Here is a 21,118-nt window from a genome sequence, read left to right as displayed (position 1 = left end):
ATGAACAAGAAATATAGTGTGATAGGAAAAAAGGTGGGAAAAGAAAGATGACCATTATTTACTATCAGTCTTTCATGACTATCATCTCATTCAACACTGGGGAGACAAGCATTACCACACTGTTATTTGCCTCCACAGATGAAGGTTCAGAAAAGGCAGAAAAACATTTCAAAATTAAAAAATATATATATAAAAAAAAATCTTTCCAATAGCTTACCCCCCAAAAAACTAACAAACAAAAAACAAATGCAAAAAGGACATTCAGCCAGTGTCACAATAAAAATTTTAATCTTGTGGGGGAGTGGGGCACACAAGACCTGAAGGGCAAAATGTGGTTTGGTATCTAACAAAAGGACCCATGAATTCAAGTCTTGACTAATTCACTGGTTGGCCGTGGGAAGGCATATTTGCCACCCGGATAGAGGAGCAAATAGAACCTGAAGCTGGCCTCACGGGGCCAATTACATAAGATACTTGACAAGATACACAATGTGGCATGAGTTGCCAAGTGCTGCAGGATATCGTGGGTCATGGTTTTGATTATTACAACTTAAAACCTTCCTACTTTGGGCCCCATTATCCCATGCTGACTGGGTACCCGAGGTGTGGACATGCCCCTCCCTGCGGGTGGTTTTTAGCAGCTCTTTCATGTGATGAGCCTCACTCACCCCGAGCAGTTCCCTATTGCCTCTTTGGCTGCTGTGCAGGCTGAACTCGGCCAACACTGGCTAATCCATTGTAGTTCATTAGTTATGGATTAGCTTAGGGCTGTAAAAACAGGGCAAGCCAGTGACATTGACACATTTGGGCAGGAGAGATGTGAGGTATCTGAATGGAGGTTGAGAAGGAAGTGGGAAAAGCAAGAATTAAAGTCCTGATTTAGTTCTCAAGAGAGTAGACATGTTTGGAATCTTAGGAAATCTTTAATTATACCCACCGTCTAACATTTCAAGTGTCAATCCGTCCGTTTCTAACTAAGGTGCTCTTATGACCAATCACACAGTCAGGACTAACAAGAGGGAAACACTGAACAAACCCACAAGACATGACAGTTGAGCTCTGCTCTGAGCGACCGCTAAAGGCAAAATGAAAATGAAAATCTTTTAAGACATGAATGTCTAAATGACTGGAACATAGATAAGATACAGATAAACACCATGTATTTCATTCTCTACAAAGTGGGTGTCATATGTGTGTATGTGTGTGTGTGTGCATGCCATACTCACAAAGTCTCACCTGGGTACCATATGACCCCCACACATGTATGAGACGTCAGATGCTGGGAGAGGTTTCCATATGAGGGTGTAAACTCTGTAAGGGCAGCAGGTGATGCAAGGCTATGTCGTTCCCAGGGTTAAGTCAGTGCCTTATTAAGTGACACACAAAGACAGTTTGCAGTAGCTTGCATGTGACCCACACATTCAAGTAGCTGCACTCTCAGAACCAGGCACCAAGGGAGCCTGACATTTCCACCCATCACCCTCATTCTCAAGAACAAGCTTCTGGATTCAGAACTGTCACCCTCAATCCCGAGAGCCCTGTTTCCCTTCTGCCCACTCTCTTCAGGAAGTTGGCAAGTGTTCTGGTTTCACTGCTGTAAACCTGGACCCCAGGCTGCCACTCAGAATGTAACTGGAAGGGATATAATGGATGCGAAGAAGCTTCACTGATACGGGCTGGCCTGGGATAACATGCTACAAGTTCTAAACAACTGATTTACAAATCTGTGGAACAACCACCAGCTATGTGGTGGGACTGTGTCTCTTCTTTCTCTTTGATTATTATGTACTGTGTTCAAGAAGTTCTAGAAAAGAGAGTAGTTGATTAAAAAGTCAAATTTAGGGAATATAAAACAATAATTATTCTAGAAGATAAAGTCAGAAACATTAAGCAAAATGTGACTCCTCTGCTTCTCTGTTTCATATGTGTGGTGACCTCCAACTCCATTAGTACCGACCTCTTCCTAAGCAGAGACCGAAGCTCCTCTGAGCTCATCAGAAATCAGCACTGTGGTGTCATTGAAAACTACAGGAGCTCAGATTGGTGACCTTTGATAATGGCCTATATATACTTGTTTGAAGAAATACTACAATATGCATCAAGTCAAAACTTTATCAGAAACTCAAGAAGCAAATGTACCACCAAATGGAAAAGTCATTTAATTCAAAAATCATACTTCCACTCATTTCATAGGGATTGTCACATAAACCAACCAAACATAAGAAAGCCAAGTTTCAGAGGCCACTCAACAGAACTGTATTTTTTTACAGATATAGTCAGTGATGCAAAAGCACATTTTAAAAAAAAAAGAAGCCTGAACATGGTAAAACTGTTTCACTAATAGGGAAAAAGTTCTATTCTAGTCACAGATTACTTTTTAAATTATGGAATTGGGTTTTACAAACCAGTCAATATTTAATACTGAAGTTTAAAACAGTGCAGTATTTATGATTTTTAAAAGACATTAAGGTGCCATTTTATAAATACTTTATTGATATATCACACAGCACTTTACAATATACTCAAATGTAGCCTAAAATTATGAATTATACATGCAAATATTTTCATCTCCAAAAAATCTTTTAGAGTGCTTTTGAACACTAGCCTAGCATTAGCTACTAAGCATTTATGAGATTGAGCTTTCTTTTAACATGGCTTATAATAAGTTAATAAAGAACACAGCTGCAGATAGTAATCATTTGATAAATATGAACAAAGTTTTAAATGGCACTTAATTTACATCTTTGATCATTTGAGAGTCAATCAACAGCCTCCCTTGTTTCTCTAATTCTCAACCTCCAAATCAGAGAGGCTGTAAAGGCTCAGCAACCACCAGCTTATGTGGGTCTCTGTATGAGAGTTTGGATCCTTACGTATGTAATATGCATTTTACACCCCCCCCCCCCACACACACAACACATACTAATACATATATACGTTAGCATCATCAGATGCACCTCTATTCACAGGTACAAAGTTGACCCTGGCATCTGGATACTCAAGGAAGCTGCTGTCAGGTATCTGTCTGGACAACTTTGTTGAAATGTTGAGCGAAGTGTCTTAGCCTCTCCAGGCCTGTTCCCAGTAATTCTGATATTCTGATGATCAGTACTCTGGTTCTGATACTAAAGAAAGTTTTGACAGACTGGTAATCGCTACCTTCACATGGGTCTAGGACTATACCAAGCAAACCTTTGTTCTCTTTAGCATTATACCTTGAAAGCTGTTTTCATTTTTTAAAAATATTAGTGGTGAAATTTTTCTGTGATAGTTCTTTTCCCCCCTCCACTAAGAACTAGATCTAGCCTTCTAAAAAAATGCAAAAAATCATACAAAGAAACAAAACCCAAAGTTCTTCAGTATGGTTCATTTTTCTCTTTCTCTCTTGTCCTAGCATTATTTTCTGTCTGATAGTTTTTCTCCTAAGAATACAGGTGCTTCCGTTAGAGGACCACCTTTCAGCAAGGACTGGCTCTGAATGACGTCTGGATTCTCTACATGGCCTCTCCATCATGGCCTCTCCATCTGCTTTGGGAAACTCTTTAGATAAAATACTGAAGGCAGCAAAAGGAAAAAAGCTAATTATCACTAGTTGGAGTCTTGTCTCAGTCATGCTGTAGGACTGTGCAAGGTTCACTGTGCTGCTGCTGTTGTCATTTTGAGGTTACAGTTACAGGGAAGTGGTTCAGCACCCAGCAGAACAGTGTGGCTGCCAAGCACATTTGAGTACGACGAGACAAATTGTTAAAACATCAGCACAGGGTGTGTGAGGGAACACCTGACTGACTATAAAGGGACATGGGGCAGGGTTGTCCAGGTAATTGATTACTGTCAAGTCAGCCAGAGATGACAGATAACTCTCCCTGTACGGAGCATCTAGGACATTCCTTTTAAAGTCAGGTAGCTAAGAGGCTGTTTGGTTGTTTTGATGCTAGCAACCTACTTGGGTAACATGGTTATTTATAACACATTCAATGCCAGGGCAAATTGTGGGTGCTGTGTTGACAACTGTTGCACCTGGGAGTCCTGTGTCCATAAAATGGAGCGATCCAATCTTGCTTTTGGAAGCAGAAGCGAGAGGATGACAAGTGTCAATAGGTAGTCACGAATGGGAGGCCAGGTTATCATTAGCTACTTTCTGTCTTCCTGCCCCTCAATTGTGGATGCTTTCCAGAGCCTCTGTGGCCAAGAGAGCTTTTAGAGTAACCAGGAATGTGTTTTCAGGGGCCACAAACTCAGCTGGTAGAAGGCCTTTCCTTTGAGCTACACCCCTTTGGAGTCCCAGGCAAATGCCTGAAACGACCTTGCCATGGCATGGCACACTCCTGCTAGTGCCAGTTTACCAAAACTCGTTTGCTCATTTTCTCTCTTTCTCTTTATCTCTGTCCAAAAGCACTCAGCAAAGGGAGGTAAACTGAAATTGTGTCGGAAGACAGTTCGGTCTGACATAAGAAAACACATATGGCTGCGGAAATACTAAAATACAAAGCTAAAAACTGGCTCCAATTCTAGGATACCAAGGAAGGCTGTGTTATTCAGGGTTCATTCCCATATATAAATATTTAAAAACAGGAGAGAATATCATTTATCTTAGAACAAGTCAGGAATTTACTTGCCTGGGGGCAGGGATTTGAAACTAGTTATCTTCTCATGGCATGGCATTCTTTAGCTACAGAATTCTGGGAGTACCTGAGGGAGAAGTGAGAGACTGATCTTAATACCCCCCTAAGATTCAGGCTATGCTTAACTAATCCCAGGGACTTACAAAGGAAACTGAGGCTCCTGGTGAAGATCAAGGATCCTGGTCAATGGTCTTCTACTCTGATATCCAGTTCATTTCTCCAATCTGTCTTAAAGTTCCTTATTCAAGCAGAGAGAGTTAGGGATTGGAGTATGAGTGGCAGAGAGATTAAAAATCTATTTTCAGTCTTTAAATTCCTCTGACTTGTTGGCTCATATTCTCAACAGTTTCTCCAGTTCTGTAGCTAACGGGGAGGAGGGAAACCTGGCTGTGGAAAGGGAATCAGAGTAGCCATCTGTCATGGGCCCAGCATGGCCTCAGGGAAGCTGGGAAGGGGTTTACCCAAAAAATCCCATTGGCAGCAGTTCTGTTTCCCCCTGGTTTCAAACCAGGACCAACTGAGGAAGGAGGAACAACAGTGCCAGCTGGGCCAGGCGTAGACACTTGTAGATACTGTAGCTAGTAGGCTTCAGCGAGGAAACTCCCAAAGCCAGGGTTGGCTCTCTGATCCTCCACATTTGCTCCAGTTAATGTTCTGATGGGGCAAGTGACAATTTTAAAATGCCAAGTGTGCCAAAAGCATTATCCTGGGCTCTTCCTATTTGGAAAGTCAATGGAATATGAGTGGACTTGCCCTGTCAGGTCCCATTTCCCAAGCTGTTCAAAGTCCATGGGAAACAGATTTTGCCTGTTAGTATATTCTCTTTTTCTTGGGTTTTCAAAAGCAGTTTTCTCGAGTCTCATCTTGTTCTTATCCCTTCTTAATTCTTGTCCCTTGATTCAATGCTAGTGTCTAGCTTGCTCCTGGGTGAGTTTCTATCATCCTTGAGTGAATCAAAGCAGTTAACTCCTACTAACTTTCAAGTCATCTATAAAGCTATAACATCACAATCTTCATCCTTCTTTGGAGTCTTTCTTTCATTTTGGGGTTACAAGGAACCTGGAGATGAAAGGGAAGGGCATAAAAATGTTTAGGGCAAGGGGAAGCAGCAGCTCCTCAAGAACCAAAGATCCTAAGAAGCCAGTTTTTCTCAGAATTTAGACACATACTAAATTTGCAAACTAGCTTGGCCTCATTTATAAAGCCTTAGAAGATGTGGAGAAAAGATGTAAGGAGCACAGCAAATGTCCCATTTCCTTCTGTCCTGATACCCGGGAGATACCAAGAAATATACCTGAGAAGAAAAACTAAAAATATCTAGCCCCTGGCCCTCCCTATTTAAATCCTGAGCTTTGCTTTACTAGTTAAGTGGGAGTTCTTTGAAAAATTCACTGCCTGAAGGTTCTGTTTCCATCTCATTCCAAATCCAAAGCCCCAGAAATGGTCAGAAAAACATCTGGATAAAAAAGACTGAACAACATCAATTTGTCATGCCCATGAACAAGAGCCAACGGAGAGCACGTATAAATACCTTCTTCCTCAAGGCCAGAGGGTAGAGAGCCTTGACTGAATTCAAATTTGCCTCTTCTCTCCCTCTCTAGACACAACTGTTAGCAATCAAAGCTTAAATGTGTGGAGCAACTAGCTTAAAGAATATCAAATATAAAACTTTGCCATATAGTATTTCAAATCACTCTATTTACAAGTTTATCTGTCCAAAAGAAAAAAAAAAGTAAAAGATACAGTAATTTAACACAATTCAAGTTTTTCTTTTCTTATTTAAGTTCCCAAAATAAGAATTCCAGAAACAGGAAACACTCTCTGGAGCAATGCTGTCATCCCGAGGGGATACTGGAGAGCTTGTGAGTCCACCAGTTTGTAGTCTGCTCAGAGTCACTCTTGCAAGGAGATTCAAGAGATTCAAAGAAGAGACTGGTGACTCTGTTCTTTGGAGGTTAAGTGAATTTGAAATGTCCAAGCCTTACTTTCCCACACAAGGCAGTCTTCGACAAATGCCCACAAGACCCAGCCTCTTCTTGACCAACCTTCTGGTGTCCTCTTGAATCACAATGGCCTATGATATTAGTCTTGTGCCTCTATAGCTTGAGAAACAATTTCCCTTTTCTGAGTGGCAGTGAACACATATGTCACCTTCAACTATGAGCCACAAGATTAGCCAGAGACTCATCCCTGAAGACCAACAGGGCACAGCACCCCAGAGCACTGCAAGGGAGAGCATAAGGGATGGGCTAGAGGCAGGCCAAGGCAGGGGCAGGAAGGGGAGGACAAGAAGGAACCAGTGAGACACAGGGATCTATTGGGAGGCAGCATCTTGTCCTGCTAGAAGCAAACACCAGTTGCAGGGAGGGACACAGATATTAAGCCTGTATGTAATTTAATCTCAAGAGGTTACTAGAGTTTGCTTCAAATCTATCCTGACGCTTCTGAAATTCATCAGAAAGGGGACAGTTACCAGCTGCTATTCTGTCTGCCCCAAGTAGACCACTCTAAATTTCTTGCTTTTCTGCTACAAGTTGTTGGAAATCCACTCAAAAAACTACCAAAAAGGGGGAGAAAAAAAACAAAACAAAACACGTCATGTAAAGAGAGCGTTATTTTTTGGTTTGGTTTTCGAGTAGGTTGGGTTGCCATGGTTACTAGTGATGGCAACCCTCAGTGGCAGAGAAGTTCTTTGCTTGGGGCAGGGGAGGGGGGGGGACTGTGGGGTGTGCGTGTTCCCTTGCATGAGAGGACTGGGCTGAATTCTGCTGCTGATGGGCCAACGGCTGCTTCAGAGATGGTGAGAGATTGGATCTTATGTAAACAGTGCCGTGACCCTTCTACCTCCTGCATGCAAACAAACAGACCCAGCTGCCTGAGCAATGTGGGCCTCAAGTATTTAGAGGTGGAGTAGAGAGAGTGTCTACTGTAAACAAAAACAATGGATCCAGCCTGAAACCCAGTCAACTTCTTTGCCCACCTGTCAGACTTGGCCATGCTGTGTGTTCTCAGGGACTACTACTACCTTACTTCCTCTTTCAGAAGGTTGGGGTTAAGATAACTGTTGAAACAAAATGAGTGCTCCCTATTTAGGGTGCTCATGAGAAAACAGCTTTGCAAGCCTTTCTCTCGGTTATCAAAATCAAATGGCTTCCTCTGCCAATTTACTTCTGTTTCTCGCAGTATCGCTGCGCATCAGCTGAGATGATCATGGGGATTGTTACACCAGAGTTTGCAGAAACATTCATGTTGACACGTATCAACAGAGTCTGTCCCCTGCATTTCTCAGTGGCAAAGAGAAATGGTCTACAACACTGGAATCAGCAGTTGTCATGGATACCATGTAAAGCTCAGCAGTTCTGCTGGGGCCCGCAGTTAGAGGAACTCCACGTAGTTCTCAGGGATGAGGCCAGTCTTTCCGTTCAGAGTCCCCTCCAACCAGCCAGGCTCCTGAGACGGATGAACTGTATGGCAAGGGGGGAGAGAGCAAGAGAAGAGATGATATTACAGATATGGCAGGAGGTGTATGTGTGTTGTGTGTGGGCATATGTGTATGTGTGAAGGAAGTTTGGAGAGCAAGGGCAATCACTCATTCAGTTACATAATTTGAGGACTTGTTTAAACCAGAGGTTCTTAACCTTTTGAAGGCTATTCTGAACTTTCTCCAGAACAAAAAAGGGAAACAGACACAAACACTCAAAGTTTTACATACTTTAGGGATTTCATGGACTTTCTGAAGTCCGTAGTTTAAACTATGAAGAACTTACAGATATTTACTTTTTAGGTTTAAATATTCAACAGTTGTGGCACTCCATCCATCCATGTATGTATGTTCCCTTCCTTCCTTCCTCCCTCCCTCCCTCCCTCCCTTCCTTCCTTCCTTCCTTCCCTTCCTTCCATGTACCCATCCACCCACCCAGGAAATACTGAGTACTGACTATAAAACAAGTCAAGTACTCTGGAGGAAAGCTAGGAACACGTGTTTAAAGATCTCCCGATTCTAACCGTGCATTTTACTTTCCTTAAAATCTTTACCCTTTGCTGCTTATTTCCTTACAAATTCCCTCTGCTTTTTTTGCTTTCTGATTTTGCATTTTACAACTTTTGAATAGCCCTCTCTGTTCAACCCACACCATTTCTTAGTTTTTTTCCTGTTCTCTAGAACTTTTTTCTCCCATATACAAGTGTGAAAACTGTCCTCCTCTTCCCTCCATTGCAAATTTGACAATTTCTGCCCCTTTGATTTTTCAAAGAATATATGCCCATCTCTGTGACATCACAGTCCTGTGATATTATAAAGATTATATAAAATCCAGCTGAATCGGCAAGTAGTCAGTAACATTAGGGAAGAGAGGAGGAACCGTGGGACTTGGCAGGGGGGTGTTCATGCTTGTGAACTGGGGACATACAAATCACTCTGGGGTAGAGCCAGGCCATTTATTCATAACGTATTAGGAAAACTCCAATTTTCTGAGATTGTTTGGAAAGAATGAATTTTCCCCTATTCCTTTTCTGGGCTAATTAAGTGACTTCCTGAGCTTGTTTTAGAAAAAGCATTTCCGCCCCCAGCAGGACTATACTGCTCTAGTTTCAGTTTGTAGGGAAAGAAGCAAGAACAGAAACCAAAGCAAGCAAACTGGCAGGAGGTGGCAAAAGGACAGTTATTGGGGATTATAGAAGATCAATGCCGAACGTGTCTAGACCTTGAATGCTTCTTGAGGAAAAGGCAAGGTGAGACATACATTAGTCTGCCTCCAAAATGCTTGCATAATATTTACATCACTAGGCTTGAGGAATGACCAAAAGTAGCAATTATATTTGCATACATGACAACCTACACAAGGAAGAATTTGGGGGAGAAGTGCCCTGGAAGGAAATATAACTTAAAAGCGACCTGACTTCTCCAATTACCAAAGTTCTCCAGTGCCCCCCACCCCTAAAATTCTAGCACCAAAATACCCCTGTTTTCTGTCCATCCATCCTGGCCAAAACTGCCAAGATCACTTCAGTTTTCGCACCTGTAAAGTGGCAATAATAAAACTCTCTAAACTTTCTCCCCTTCAGGGCATTCCTGTGAGGGTTAAAGGAACTACTATGGATGAAGCACTCAGAACTCAGTTTGAGTCAGTCATTGGTGGACCCCATGTCTCTTGAGTGGGTCAGCAAGACCTGTTATCTCCCATCTGCTAAAACCTGGATAAGGTCCTGGTCTTAACACCCACCTCAGCTTTAGGAAACCTCAAATACTCAGATCTCAAACCAAACAAACCAAGCCTATCCCCCAAATATAAGACCCCGAAAGAACCAAGCAAGCAAGCCAGCAACACCAAAACCAGACCCCTCTCCCCTTATAGCAAAGCTCTACGTTGAGTTGTTTCTCCACCTGATGTATTGGGTCCATCTCTCTCAGACAACTCTCCCTCCCTGGCTAGCTGTTCAACCAAAGCTCAGGCACTGAAGTGGTAACATCTACAAATACTAGAAATGGCATTTGCAGACTAAGGGAAGAATCGGAGACAAGGGAGGCCCTCTAAGCTGGAGGCCAAGAAGTAAGTCACAGGGGATGACTGGGGACAACAAGGTCGTCAAGCCAGACTGCTGATTCATTGGAGTTTTCAAGTCAGGGTTTATTAATGTGTGGTACCATATCATGTGCACCAGAATTACCTGGATGCTTATTAAAGCTGCAGGTTCGTGGGTCCTATGGAAAATCAATTAAAGTAGAATCTCTGGGAACGGGGCCTGGAAATCTGTATTCACAGAAAGTTAAGAGCTATGACTCTTCTGTGCCAAAATGCCTCTGCAGTGAAGGTGGTAATAAGAATTAAAATGAATATTCTCATTAACTGATGTCTTTGTGCAACACCAGATGCTCCCCACTCTTTCTGCTAAGGGTCTTCTTTTTCTTTCCTCCACTCTTTGAGGTTTAGTTAAAGCCCCACGTCCTTCACATATATCACCATGAATCCCATCTGTCTACCCCTCCCTTTTCTAGGCTCCTAGAAAGCTCATAGTACATTCCATATATTATTCACATGTACCATTAGTGCTGTTCAAAAGTGTTAAGCTATTCTTCCTTAGCTAGTTTTTTAGTGCATTTTAGTTTGTATTATAGCACTCCCTGGCTCATCAATCTTCAACGATTCCCCCCTGCCTTGTGAATTACAATGATGGAAACTAGCACTTGGAGAACGCAGACTCGGAAGCTGACATGCGCTCAGAGTTTTAGATATATTGACTCATCTGATGCTCACGATTCTAGCTTATTATTATTATTCCTATTTTACAGTTGAGAAAATTAAGCCTCAGAGAGGTAAAGTAATTTGTTCAGTCATAATGGTAGAACCAGAATTTGAAAGCCAGCTTCTTTGACTCCAGAGCCCAAGCCCCTTTCCAACACATTATGCTTCTGATCAACCAGAGCATGTGATCCTTGAGGATAATAACAATAACACATCTACTGAGCATATACTAAGTGGCCAGCCCTTTGCTAAGTGCTTCACCTGCATTATCTCTGTGGTGACTTGGACAGATGTATCCCAAAAAGACATATTCTTAAACTTAATCCATTCTTGTGAGTGTGAACCCACAGGATGAGGTTAATTCAGTTAAGGTTTGGCCCCACTGAATCAGGATGAGTCTTAATGCTATTCCTGGAGGCCTTATAGAGAAGCCAGAGGGAGCAACCAGAAGCTTGAAGTAAAGAGAGAAGCCAGGAGAGGCCACCATGTGCATTGCCATGTGACAGAAAAGCCAAGGACCAAAGATCACTGGCAGCCAGCCCCAGAACACCAGTGTTCTAGGAGAAAGTATCACCTTGATAACACCTTGATTTTGGACTTCTCCTAGCCTCAAAACCGTAAGTCAATACATTCCTATTATTTAAGCCAACCCAGTGTACAGTATTTGTTTTAGCAACCAGGAGACTAAAACAACAACCTTTCACCTCTAGAATGATTTATGGAGTTGGTATTGCCATTATACCTATTTTACTGACAAGAAACTGGGACTCAGAGAGGTTAAGCCTCTTGCCCAAAATTACACAGCTGGTAGATGATGTCGGTGGGTCTGAGCCCAGGACATATGACCCAGAGCCTGTGTTCTTAGCCACTACTGCTTTTGCCTAGCCCGATGCTCTGAACATTGAAGATGCTCAGTAAGCGCTTGTTGGGCTGAATTGTGCCAATGTCCAACATTCTGAATTGTACCAGTGTCCAACGTGCTACATAAACACTCAAGGTGTTGCAGCAGGCTGCCTGGGCAGCTCTCCAGCCCAGCAAACATATAATAAATATAAACTGCTGCTGACATGGGGGTGCTTCCTGCCAACCACTTTCTCTAAGCTCTGTCCATATATAAACCAAACACTCCTGCATACACAACGGAAGCTACCTTCCCTCTTCACTACTTATGGACAAGAGAAAAACGCTTGACTAAGATTTATAATGGCTGGCTGCCCCCAAAGGAAGAAGCACTGACTGAAGAAGTGGAGACCCTGTGGAGTTAAAATGCATTTATTCAGTTAACTACCTGTGTAGTTAAAATTAATTTATTCATTTCACAAATGCTTATTGAGCACCAATCATGTGCCAGACACACGTGCTAGGTCCTTACATATAATACAGCAAGGAAGAATCTGCCCTCTGAATATCTATCAATAAATAAGTAAACAATTTTCGGTAGTTAGGTAGCTGGAGAGAGAGAGAGAGAGAGAGAGAGAGAGAGAGAGAGAGAGAGAGAGAGAGAGAGAGGGAGGGAGAGAGGACAAGGAGGGAGGGAGAGAGAGAGACAGGGAAGGTACGGATTGGTAGGAAGGCGATATTTGAGCTAAAACCTAAACAGTCCAAAGGGACTAGACGGCCAGTGGGTAAAGTAAGCGCAAAGGCTTAAGATGGGGAAAAGCTCCGTGTGATTTTAGAAGAGCAATCTGTAAATTTTTCTTAAAGGGCCAGGTAGTAAATGTGCATCTCTACTTAACTCTGCTATTGTAGCACCATAAATAACATAATGAAAAGGCATGGGTGGCTGTGTTTGAATAAAACTTTACTTACAAACACCAGGGGTGGAGTGTATTTGGCCCACTGGCCAGTTTGCTGACCCCTATTTAAGAACATAAAGAAGACCTGTGTGGTTGCTATGTATCAAGTGAGAGCAAGAGAGGCAGGAGTTGGATTGTGGATGCCTTGCAAGTAATTCTAGGAGCAATGGGAGGCCACTGGGAGTATTATAAACAGGGCAATAACATGATGTGATTTACAGTTTTCAAATACCACTCTGGCTGCTGTGCAGAAAATCGGTTTTGGGGGCAACAGTGGAAGCAAGGCCAGTTAGGCAGCTGGTGGAAACATCCAGGGGAGAGAGGAAGGGGGCCTGGACTTGGGTGTGGCAGTGGACAGAGCTGGGGAGGCTCAAAGACTCCGGCCCACAGAACTCTCCTGTAAATCCACTGCCCAGACAGCTTGGTGGCTCCAGGAAAGGTTGTTTTTTCTCAGCAGAGGAAACCTGGGGGCAGCCCTTCCTTGTCCTCATGCTGCACCCTGTACTGCAGGGGTGAATGGATCCAGCTCATCTCAAATCTCGATTCAAGTATCCCAAGAACCCAATTTTAGTGACTGCCATGTGAATTTTCCAGGTATCACTAATCACGTTGCTTCAAGATGACTAATGTTCCTGGGAACAGGAGTTATTTCTCTTTCCAGTTACTGTTTAAAGTGCTCTTGGTGAAGTGGACAGCTTCCTAGTAGATTGGCAAGGGCTGACACTGGAGTTATTTCCGAGTATTGTACATCGATTCTCCACTGCACAAAGTCCAAAAGCTGACTGAGCAGCTACTCCAGATTCACAGCTCGGGGCCACTGGACTCCACAGCCTGAGAAGTTAACTATTATGAAACAAGGGACTTGCCCCTCAATGTGCTCCTCCCTCTTCCTCCTCCTTATTCATTCTTCTTGATCCTGAAAGAAAACGTGCATGTGCGTGTGCACGCACACACACACACTGAACCTGTCATTAGGAAATGCTCCTCTGACTGGTCTGTTGATTCAATCTGATAGTTACAAAGCATCCAACTTAAATAGCCCTTACCTACCATCTTCTTGAGTAAACTAACGAGACAGAAGAACAGGGTAGAAGACCTCCCTGCCTAACATGTTAATATTGTTTTCCTTTTCTAATGCCTGATTTCTCCGTTAGAGGTGAAGAGAGGCGGAAAATAGGGTATATATAGCATTTTCTTCTAAAAATACTAGGTAATAAAATATTATCAGCCAAACCAATCTAGAAAGCAGATTAACATTTCGTAAGATCCGTCTTCAACTGTAGCTTGGCCAACACTGAGAGGTGTTTCCTCTGGGGTTTCATTTGGCCTTTTGCTCCTCAGGGAATTTGGAAGGTCACTGGCATTACTGGTTAAAAACAAACTCGTGTCAGTGAACTCTGCCACTGGCTCCCAGAACACCACAGGCTTGGGTAAAGTGGCTTGTTAAGTCAGACCTCTCTGGTTCTCATTTATCATTATAAGATTTATGATGATTACCAAGTTGTGAGGTGGGGGTAGTCCTAGAACCTGCTGGGCAAAACAGCCTGCTGGGAAGGATAGGACTTGGCAGCTAAGAATCATCTAGGTAGCTTTTCTTTTTTATTCATTCTTTTCTTTTCTTGGTTAACCATTTAAGCTACTTCAAAGGGGACTTAAAAATGGAAGAAGGTGGAAATGTAAAATGGTGCAGCCACTTTGGAAAATAGTCTGGCAGTTCCTCAAAAGGTTAGACCTACAGTTACCATCTGACTCAGCAATTAATTCCATTCCTAGGTATATACTCAAGAGAAGTGAAAAGATTTGTCTACACAAAAACTTGAACTGAATGCTCATGGCACTAACATTCATGCTAGCCAAAAGGTGGAATGATTCAAGTGTCCATCAACTGACAAAGGGATAAACAAACTGTGGTAGAGCCACACAAGGGGATACTATTTGGCAATAACAAGGAATGAAGTATTGATACATCTACAACATGGATAAACCTTGAAAACATGCTCAGTGGAAAAAAAGCCAGTCACAAAGACCACATGTTGTATGATTCCATTTATATGAAATATCCAGAATAGGCAATTCTATAAAGACATAAAGTATATTAGTGGTTGCCTAGGACTCAATGGAGGAGGGCTGGGAGGAAATGGAAGATGACTGCTAAAGGATATGGGATTTCTTTTGGGGGTGATAAAAATCTTCTAAAATTGATTATGGTGACAGCTGTACCATTCCGAATATACTAAAACCCACTGAATTAAACACTTCAAATGGGCAAATTGTGTGGCATATGACTTATATTTCTAAAAAGCTGTTTAAAAAATGGAAGAAGGTAACATTCAAGAAAAGCACGTGGACCCATATAACTTTTGCTGACTTAAACCAACTCTGCTCCTGCAATCAGGGGTCCTTTGTGCTATCAGAGTGGATATCTGATGATCACGATAACAATAAGAAACACGCTGAATGCTTAAGATGTGAGTACCATTCTAAACACATGAGATGCATTATCTCAAGTTTTCTTTACAATACCCTATTAGGTAGGTATTGTTATTATTGTCATATGACAGAGAGAACAGAGGCATGGGGAGGTTAATTCACTGCTCAAGGTCATACAGGAGCAAGTGGACGAGCCAGGATGTGCACTTACGTGGCCTTGACTCTAGAGTTGGGGCTCTCCAGCGCTGCCCTGTTTCTGGGTGTCAGCCAGGCATAGGAGGCCCGGTTTAAGCCACAGCAGTGAGGGCTTGCGCAATGCACTCTCCCCTTCCTGGGGAACTTTGCCCCCACCCTGCTAAGGCAGGGGAGGTGGCCAGAAAACAATGTCCAGCTCCTAAAACCAAACAGCTGCTTTTGCTTCCTCCTTTGAGCAAAACAAAACATAGCAAAGCAAAGCAGATCCTCCCTCCCAGAAATCTAGGAAGATTACCTCAAAGGATAACTTTACCTGTGGAAAAATTGAGCTGTAACAGAAACTTGGGTTTTTTCTCCAGAATCGTGATTTTTTTTCTTAGATAAATTATAAGCTATGACAAATTATGACATTAATTCTCACTTAATTAAAAAAAGACATCTTTGTCTTTAGGGAGAAAAACAAACAAAAAGGAAAAAGAAAATGGTGTATCAAGCAAGTACTAGTTCCCAGCTGTGCAGGGCAGGCGTCACGGATATGTCTTCACAGCAGGAGACCTGAGCAGGACAGCTGGTGGTCTGCAGGGTGGCTGGACTGTGGGGTCATCTACCCTGTGCTCTTAAAAGTTACGGGGCAGAACAGCAGGGACACAGTGAGGCTCACTGCCCCTAGGGCTCGCCAAACATCCTGCAGCTTGGACCTCTTCTCAGCCTGCTGTGAGTGGGTGCCACTGACCCCTCCAGGAGAACAGCATAGAATGTGTGACCTCCATCTCCACCCTGATCTTCTGACGTGTCCAGCACCCCCCTTCTCCACTCCCTAGTCACCTACCCTCTGCTCAGCCCTCAGACTCTTAACACAAATGTTATTTGTGTTAATTAACTGTGCCAGGTCCGGGGCTGAGAACTCTGCAAGTCCAATCTCATTCAATTATTTCAGAAATTCGATGAGACTCTCGCTTTTAGAGTGAGGGACTCAACTCAAGTCCAGGTACTGCTCTCTAAAATTTGCGAAAGGATACATAATACTCCTTTTTGGTCTCACGCAGTCTCTAGGTAGGAACTCTGAAAACAGCAGTTATTTACTTTCCCCCATATCTTTGTGAGGGGATGAGAAACTCACCATTATCGAAGACAGTGCCTGCTGTGAATGAGAGTTCTGAGTCATGTTCAGCTTTGCAGGCATACAAGGCTTTCGCCTTCCGGAATGGTGTGCTGTGTGAAAAGAGGAGTTTATTTAGCATTTTAAAAAAAAACCTCTGAAAATCCCAGATATTTAAACTCTCTTCTTTCTCTTTCCTGCAAGCCACCTAGTCCTTGGCTGTGGGAAGAGCTGGACAAAGCAGCCAGATGGCAAAACATGAGGTGGAAAAGTTGCAAGGTCATAGGAGAAAAATAAGAAATATTCAGAGAAAAGCTGTAAACTGCAAGAAATCATACTTCTTGTGGGGTCACCTTGTGCCATGTTAAAACTTTACCTAGGAGCTACCATGGCTGTACAGTGGAAGGTTGGATTGGGCTCTGCTTTTGGAGCAGAGGTACCTTGGGAGGACAGAAGCAGGAAAGAACTTCAAGTTGCTCTAGAGAACACTCCCAGCAGATCCTGTTGCAAGTTGGCCACACTCAGTGAGTCAAAAAGGAGACAATCTAGCAAAGCCAGGTTTTGGCTCCAGGACATGGGCTGACATTAGCTCTCCCAGATGTTACTTATTTCTCATTGGGCTGGGCCTTGCTGGTGGAGCAGGATTCCACAGCTGGAACTCCCTGCCCTCCAGGGTATGGCAAGGAATAGAGAAGGTGTGTGTGAGAGAGGTTGAGAGAGTGTGTGTGTGTGTGTGTGTGTGTCGGTGTGTGTGTGTATGGTGGGGAAGAGGAAGAAGGGAGAGGGGACATGAAGCCCTTTTTTGCCCTTCTCATGCCCAGTGAGAATCACCTGAGGAAATTTTAAAAATGCAAATATCTGGGTTCTATCCCAATTTTCAGATTATGTTCATCCATATAAATATAGGCATCAGTATTTTTATAAAGCTCCCCAAGTGATTCTAATGTGCAACCCGTATCGAGAATCAAGGGTATAGAGCAAGGGTTGGCAAGCCTTTTCTGTAACAGGCCAGATTGTAAATATTTTAGGCTTTGTGGGCCATATGGTCTGTTACAACTACGCTGCATCACTGCATGAAAACCATGGATATCATGTCAAAGAATCAGTGTGGCTGTGTTCCAATAATACTTTATTTATGAAAAACTGGCAGCAGGCTGGATTTGGCTCGTGGTTCGCAGTTTGCTGACCCATATTCTGGAGGGTAATTTGTAAGAGCTGGTAAATCCTGTTACTTTCTGTCAATTTTTGCTTTGTTATCCAATTAGTTCCAAACAATCTAGGCACTTCTTAAGGGTCACAAATAAAACGATATTTAACTGTCAAAAGCTGGCCCTTTATCTGCCAAAAGCAACCCCCCCCGCCCCCCGCCCAAGCTATCTGAGCAAGTATACTTAGGGGCTCAAGGGCAGAAGGAAAAAAGAGCAAGTAGGTCCTCTGGGTTACAGAATTTTCCAAGGGATATTTATATATTATAGAATTCATCTTCACTGGACTGATGGAGAGCCTCAAGGAATCAGTTATGGCAAGTCTCTCATGGATCACTGATTTCCAGTGGCTAAAAGGAGATTTTTAGTTGAACAATGGTCTGGTCTCAGGTAACTCCAGATAGAATCAGATGGGGCAGGGTGTGTGGGTGTTATGGGACTGTTATTACTTGGCATCACCAAGTCCAGCTTTCCTTTGGAAAAAAGGCTCCATGGATGGATGGAAACCTATGCCAGGCCAGGTGTCTAAAATATCCAGTCTTGGCTCCATGAAAACTGACTTAACAGATCTATTGAGCAGGATGGTTAGAGTACACAATCACCCAGAATTTGGTGCTATGGGCACAGCTTACTGTTGTTCTCCCTGGTTTTCAAGTAGCTAAGCCAACTGGAAGAAAATGAACTGGGGCCACTGGGAATGATGGATGGGTGAAGAGTCTTTAAAATCCATCAGTTCCAACTGGAAACCAGCTCTTCCTGCCCAATTATTGTTAAGGTGAGTAAAGTTCCCAACACACATCCTGTGATCTAACTAAACCAAACCAAGTCTGTGTGTTCCCCAGCAGGGGCCAAACATCTAATGTGCAACTTTCCAGAGAGAAATAAAAAAGGATTTTTTTTGTTGTGAAAAGTGCTACAATAGCTGGACAACAAGACTGACAGGTAAGTGGAGCCTGTGTGACATGGAAAGTGGAAGGAGAATCCAGTCCACGTTGTGAGGGTTTTGGAGACCAGGTCCCAGTGCAGGGGTACTGCCCACTGAAGACAGGGCAGAGCAGGTGGGGAAAGAGCAAAGAGACCGGGGAAGGAGAAATAACAAGGTGAGGAAAAACACCTCTGAGTCAAGGTTCCTAGGGCTGGGTTTTTGCAGAGATTACTTATTAACCTCATTAAATAAAGGTAATGGGACAAAACAGGGGCAAGCCAAGTAAATTAGCCAGGGTATTTGGCAGGCAGAAAGCAAAGGGAACGGTCTCAGGTGCCTGAAATTATCTTTTAAAAGGAATACTTTTCCACTAATATTAGACTTTTGGAATTGGATAATGAAGTGAAATAAAATATTACATTAAAAAACAAAAACATGGGGACCTTACTTTTCTCTCAAGTTAATAAGTGAATGACAGTCTATGAGAGGGTCTTTTCCCCCAAGACCTCCCCCCTCAGGATGTGCACAGAAATGGGAGGGATGACAGAAGGGATGTTTTTAAAAGGGCCCATTCCTGTTCTCCTGGAATAGGGCTGCCAGATAAAATGTAAGATGGCTAATTAAATTTGAATTTCAGATACACAATGAATTTTTTTTTAGTATAAGTATGTTCCAAATAGTACATGGAACATTCTTATAAGAATATTTGTTGTTTGTCAACAATTCAAATTTAGTTGGGCATCCTGTATTTTTATTTGATAGATCTGGGAACCCTACCCACGGGAAAATCTTATCTTTTTAAAAGTTTTCCAGCTCAACAAGTCCTGTGTCTCATGCCATAAACCGCTTTCAATCGCCTTGAACAGTTTGCTTTAGGTAGGGTTCCTACCAAAACAGACAGATCCTGCTGGCAGAGACACTGTATTTGTAGGTTTCGGCTCTGATTAGAAAAAAAAAAAATTCCCACTAAGCATCTTTGGTTCTTTGGCCCTGCAACTCCCCTATTGTCTTCACTGCACTTCAACATGGGGCACAGGGAGCTTGGGGTGGTTTCAGCTGTGCCCTTCAAACCTCAGCTGGGCCTTCAAGGACATGAACAAGTTTGGATCCTTCTGCTGGTTCCTTTTTAATTTCTGCCTCTGAGCATGGCATGAGGCCAGGAAAGCACTCAGAGGAGTTTCCCTCAAATGCCCTTGCAAGCCTTGCAAAATGACAAGCCACTTCTCTATTGTAAGGCAAAATAAGGAGGTAGGGCTAGCTACACTGGTAAGTTGCAAGGACTTGATCATTTAGGTACAATTTCCACTGGCTTCTGTGCAAGTGCAGATTTTGAGTTTGGAGCTGGGAACTTTCCTGGAATTGTAGGTGAAGAAAGGGAAATGTGAAGGGTATGCTCTCCCAGTTCTCTTTCTCTGCTGAGCTGTAAAACGCATCTTCGTTCTTGAGCTTGAATAATAATACTAAAGTGGTACATAGAGGGGAGAGGAAGCCACTTCCAGAACAGACATTGTATAGAACTTCATGGGAGTACTATCTAGGTCTAATTAGGTATTTATTATTAAAAGCTCTGCCCATGGAAGTAACTAGGAAGCTTCACGTTTTGGAAGTGTCGGGGGTGGGGTGGAGAGGGCGGGGAGTCCTGACTTGACCTGAATGACAGTTGTATGCCCCCGCCTCTTGGCTGTGTACTGCAATAGCAGTTAGGGGCTTCTGGCCCTCTCTGTTCCTCTGATGGGCTAGCTCCCCTGCAGTGTCCCTATCTGTCCTCTCTTAGCGCACACACTTAGCTAAATGACAGCCAATTCCAAGCCCCATTCTGCTTTGCTATTTCAAAATGGCAGCTTCCTATAGGGTTCTGGAGTAGCAGCATCCAAACAATGCTATTCTAACAGTGGCTAAAGAGGGCAGTACTGAATAACCATGATCCTAAACCCCACCAGGTGAGCAGATTTTATTGCTAATCTTTCCTGCTGACCTGGAAATATTTAGGAAGATGGGAGGGAGTGCAGAGGTGGAGATACCCGACAAGCAATGGGGCCCCAAACCTCAGCAACATAAGAGAGTGAATACCCTCAAAACAGAGAGTACATTTTAGTTTTTTAGCTGCCCCAAGTCTCCTAATCTATTCTGTCTAGGAGGCCAAGGTTTTGAAGATTTTACTCCCTTTACATGAAAATGAAGGAGGCACATTCTCCTAATGCCCAAGTCCCTCCTTTGAGCGAGGGAGGCATTTTGGGAGATGACTTTCTCTGGCCACTGTAGTTACTCTGGGTTCAGGTCTTCGTGGAACAATCAGTGATGTAACCAGAACAATCCATCCCATGTCCTGGTGTCCTAGAAAGCCCAGGATATGCCTGATAAACAATTAGGAAATAACGTTAATATCAGGAAAAAATGAGCTGAATTTTTACCTTATTCCCAAGGTGAGGGAAAAAAAAAAAGATTATACTGAAAAGCTATCTTTCCTATCTCCCAGGAAAAAATTACATAAAAATTTGTTTGGAACCTAGACGAGCAGGCCAGGCTCTGGGGCTGGGAGTTGCACAGATACTTAACATCAGGGTTACCCTTATGTTTAGAGGACAGAGTGCTGGGCTGAGGCAG

At 43.0% G+C, this 21,118-nt stretch overlaps 1 protein-coding gene across 6 annotated transcripts in view; it reads right to left on the bottom strand.

Annotated features, from left to right (window-relative positions):
- Positions 1 to 2,136: 2,136 nt before the first annotated feature.
- Positions 2,137 to 21,118, bottom strand: part of ARHGAP26 (Rho GTPase activating protein 26) — a 456,250-nt gene continuing 437,268 nt past the window's right edge. For 5 of the 6 annotated variants that reach the window (XM_037801456.1, XM_037801453.1, XM_037801459.1 and 2 more), the window contains 2 exons: positions 16,406 to 16,497; positions 2,137 to 8,086 (listed from right to left, as the gene is read on the bottom strand). In XM_037801456.1, the coding sequence (XP_037657384.1) occupies positions 7,998 to 8,086; positions 16,406 to 16,497 (181 nt within the window). In that variant the 3' untranslated portion in view covers positions 2,137 to 7,997. The remainder of the gene's footprint in view (positions 8,087 to 16,405; positions 16,498 to 21,118) is intronic. The other variant, XR_005211383.1, reaches the window with a different exon arrangement.

This window comes from Choloepus didactylus, chromosome 13, assembly GCF_015220235.1.
Source record: "Choloepus didactylus isolate mChoDid1 chromosome 13, mChoDid1.pri, whole genome shotgun sequence".
In the NCBI taxonomy this organism is placed as follows: domain Eukaryota; kingdom Metazoa; phylum Chordata; class Mammalia; order Pilosa; family Megalonychidae; genus Choloepus; species Choloepus didactylus.
The sequence above is the reverse complement of the archived record's forward strand: the minus strand, read 5'-3'. Positions and strand labels throughout refer to the sequence as shown.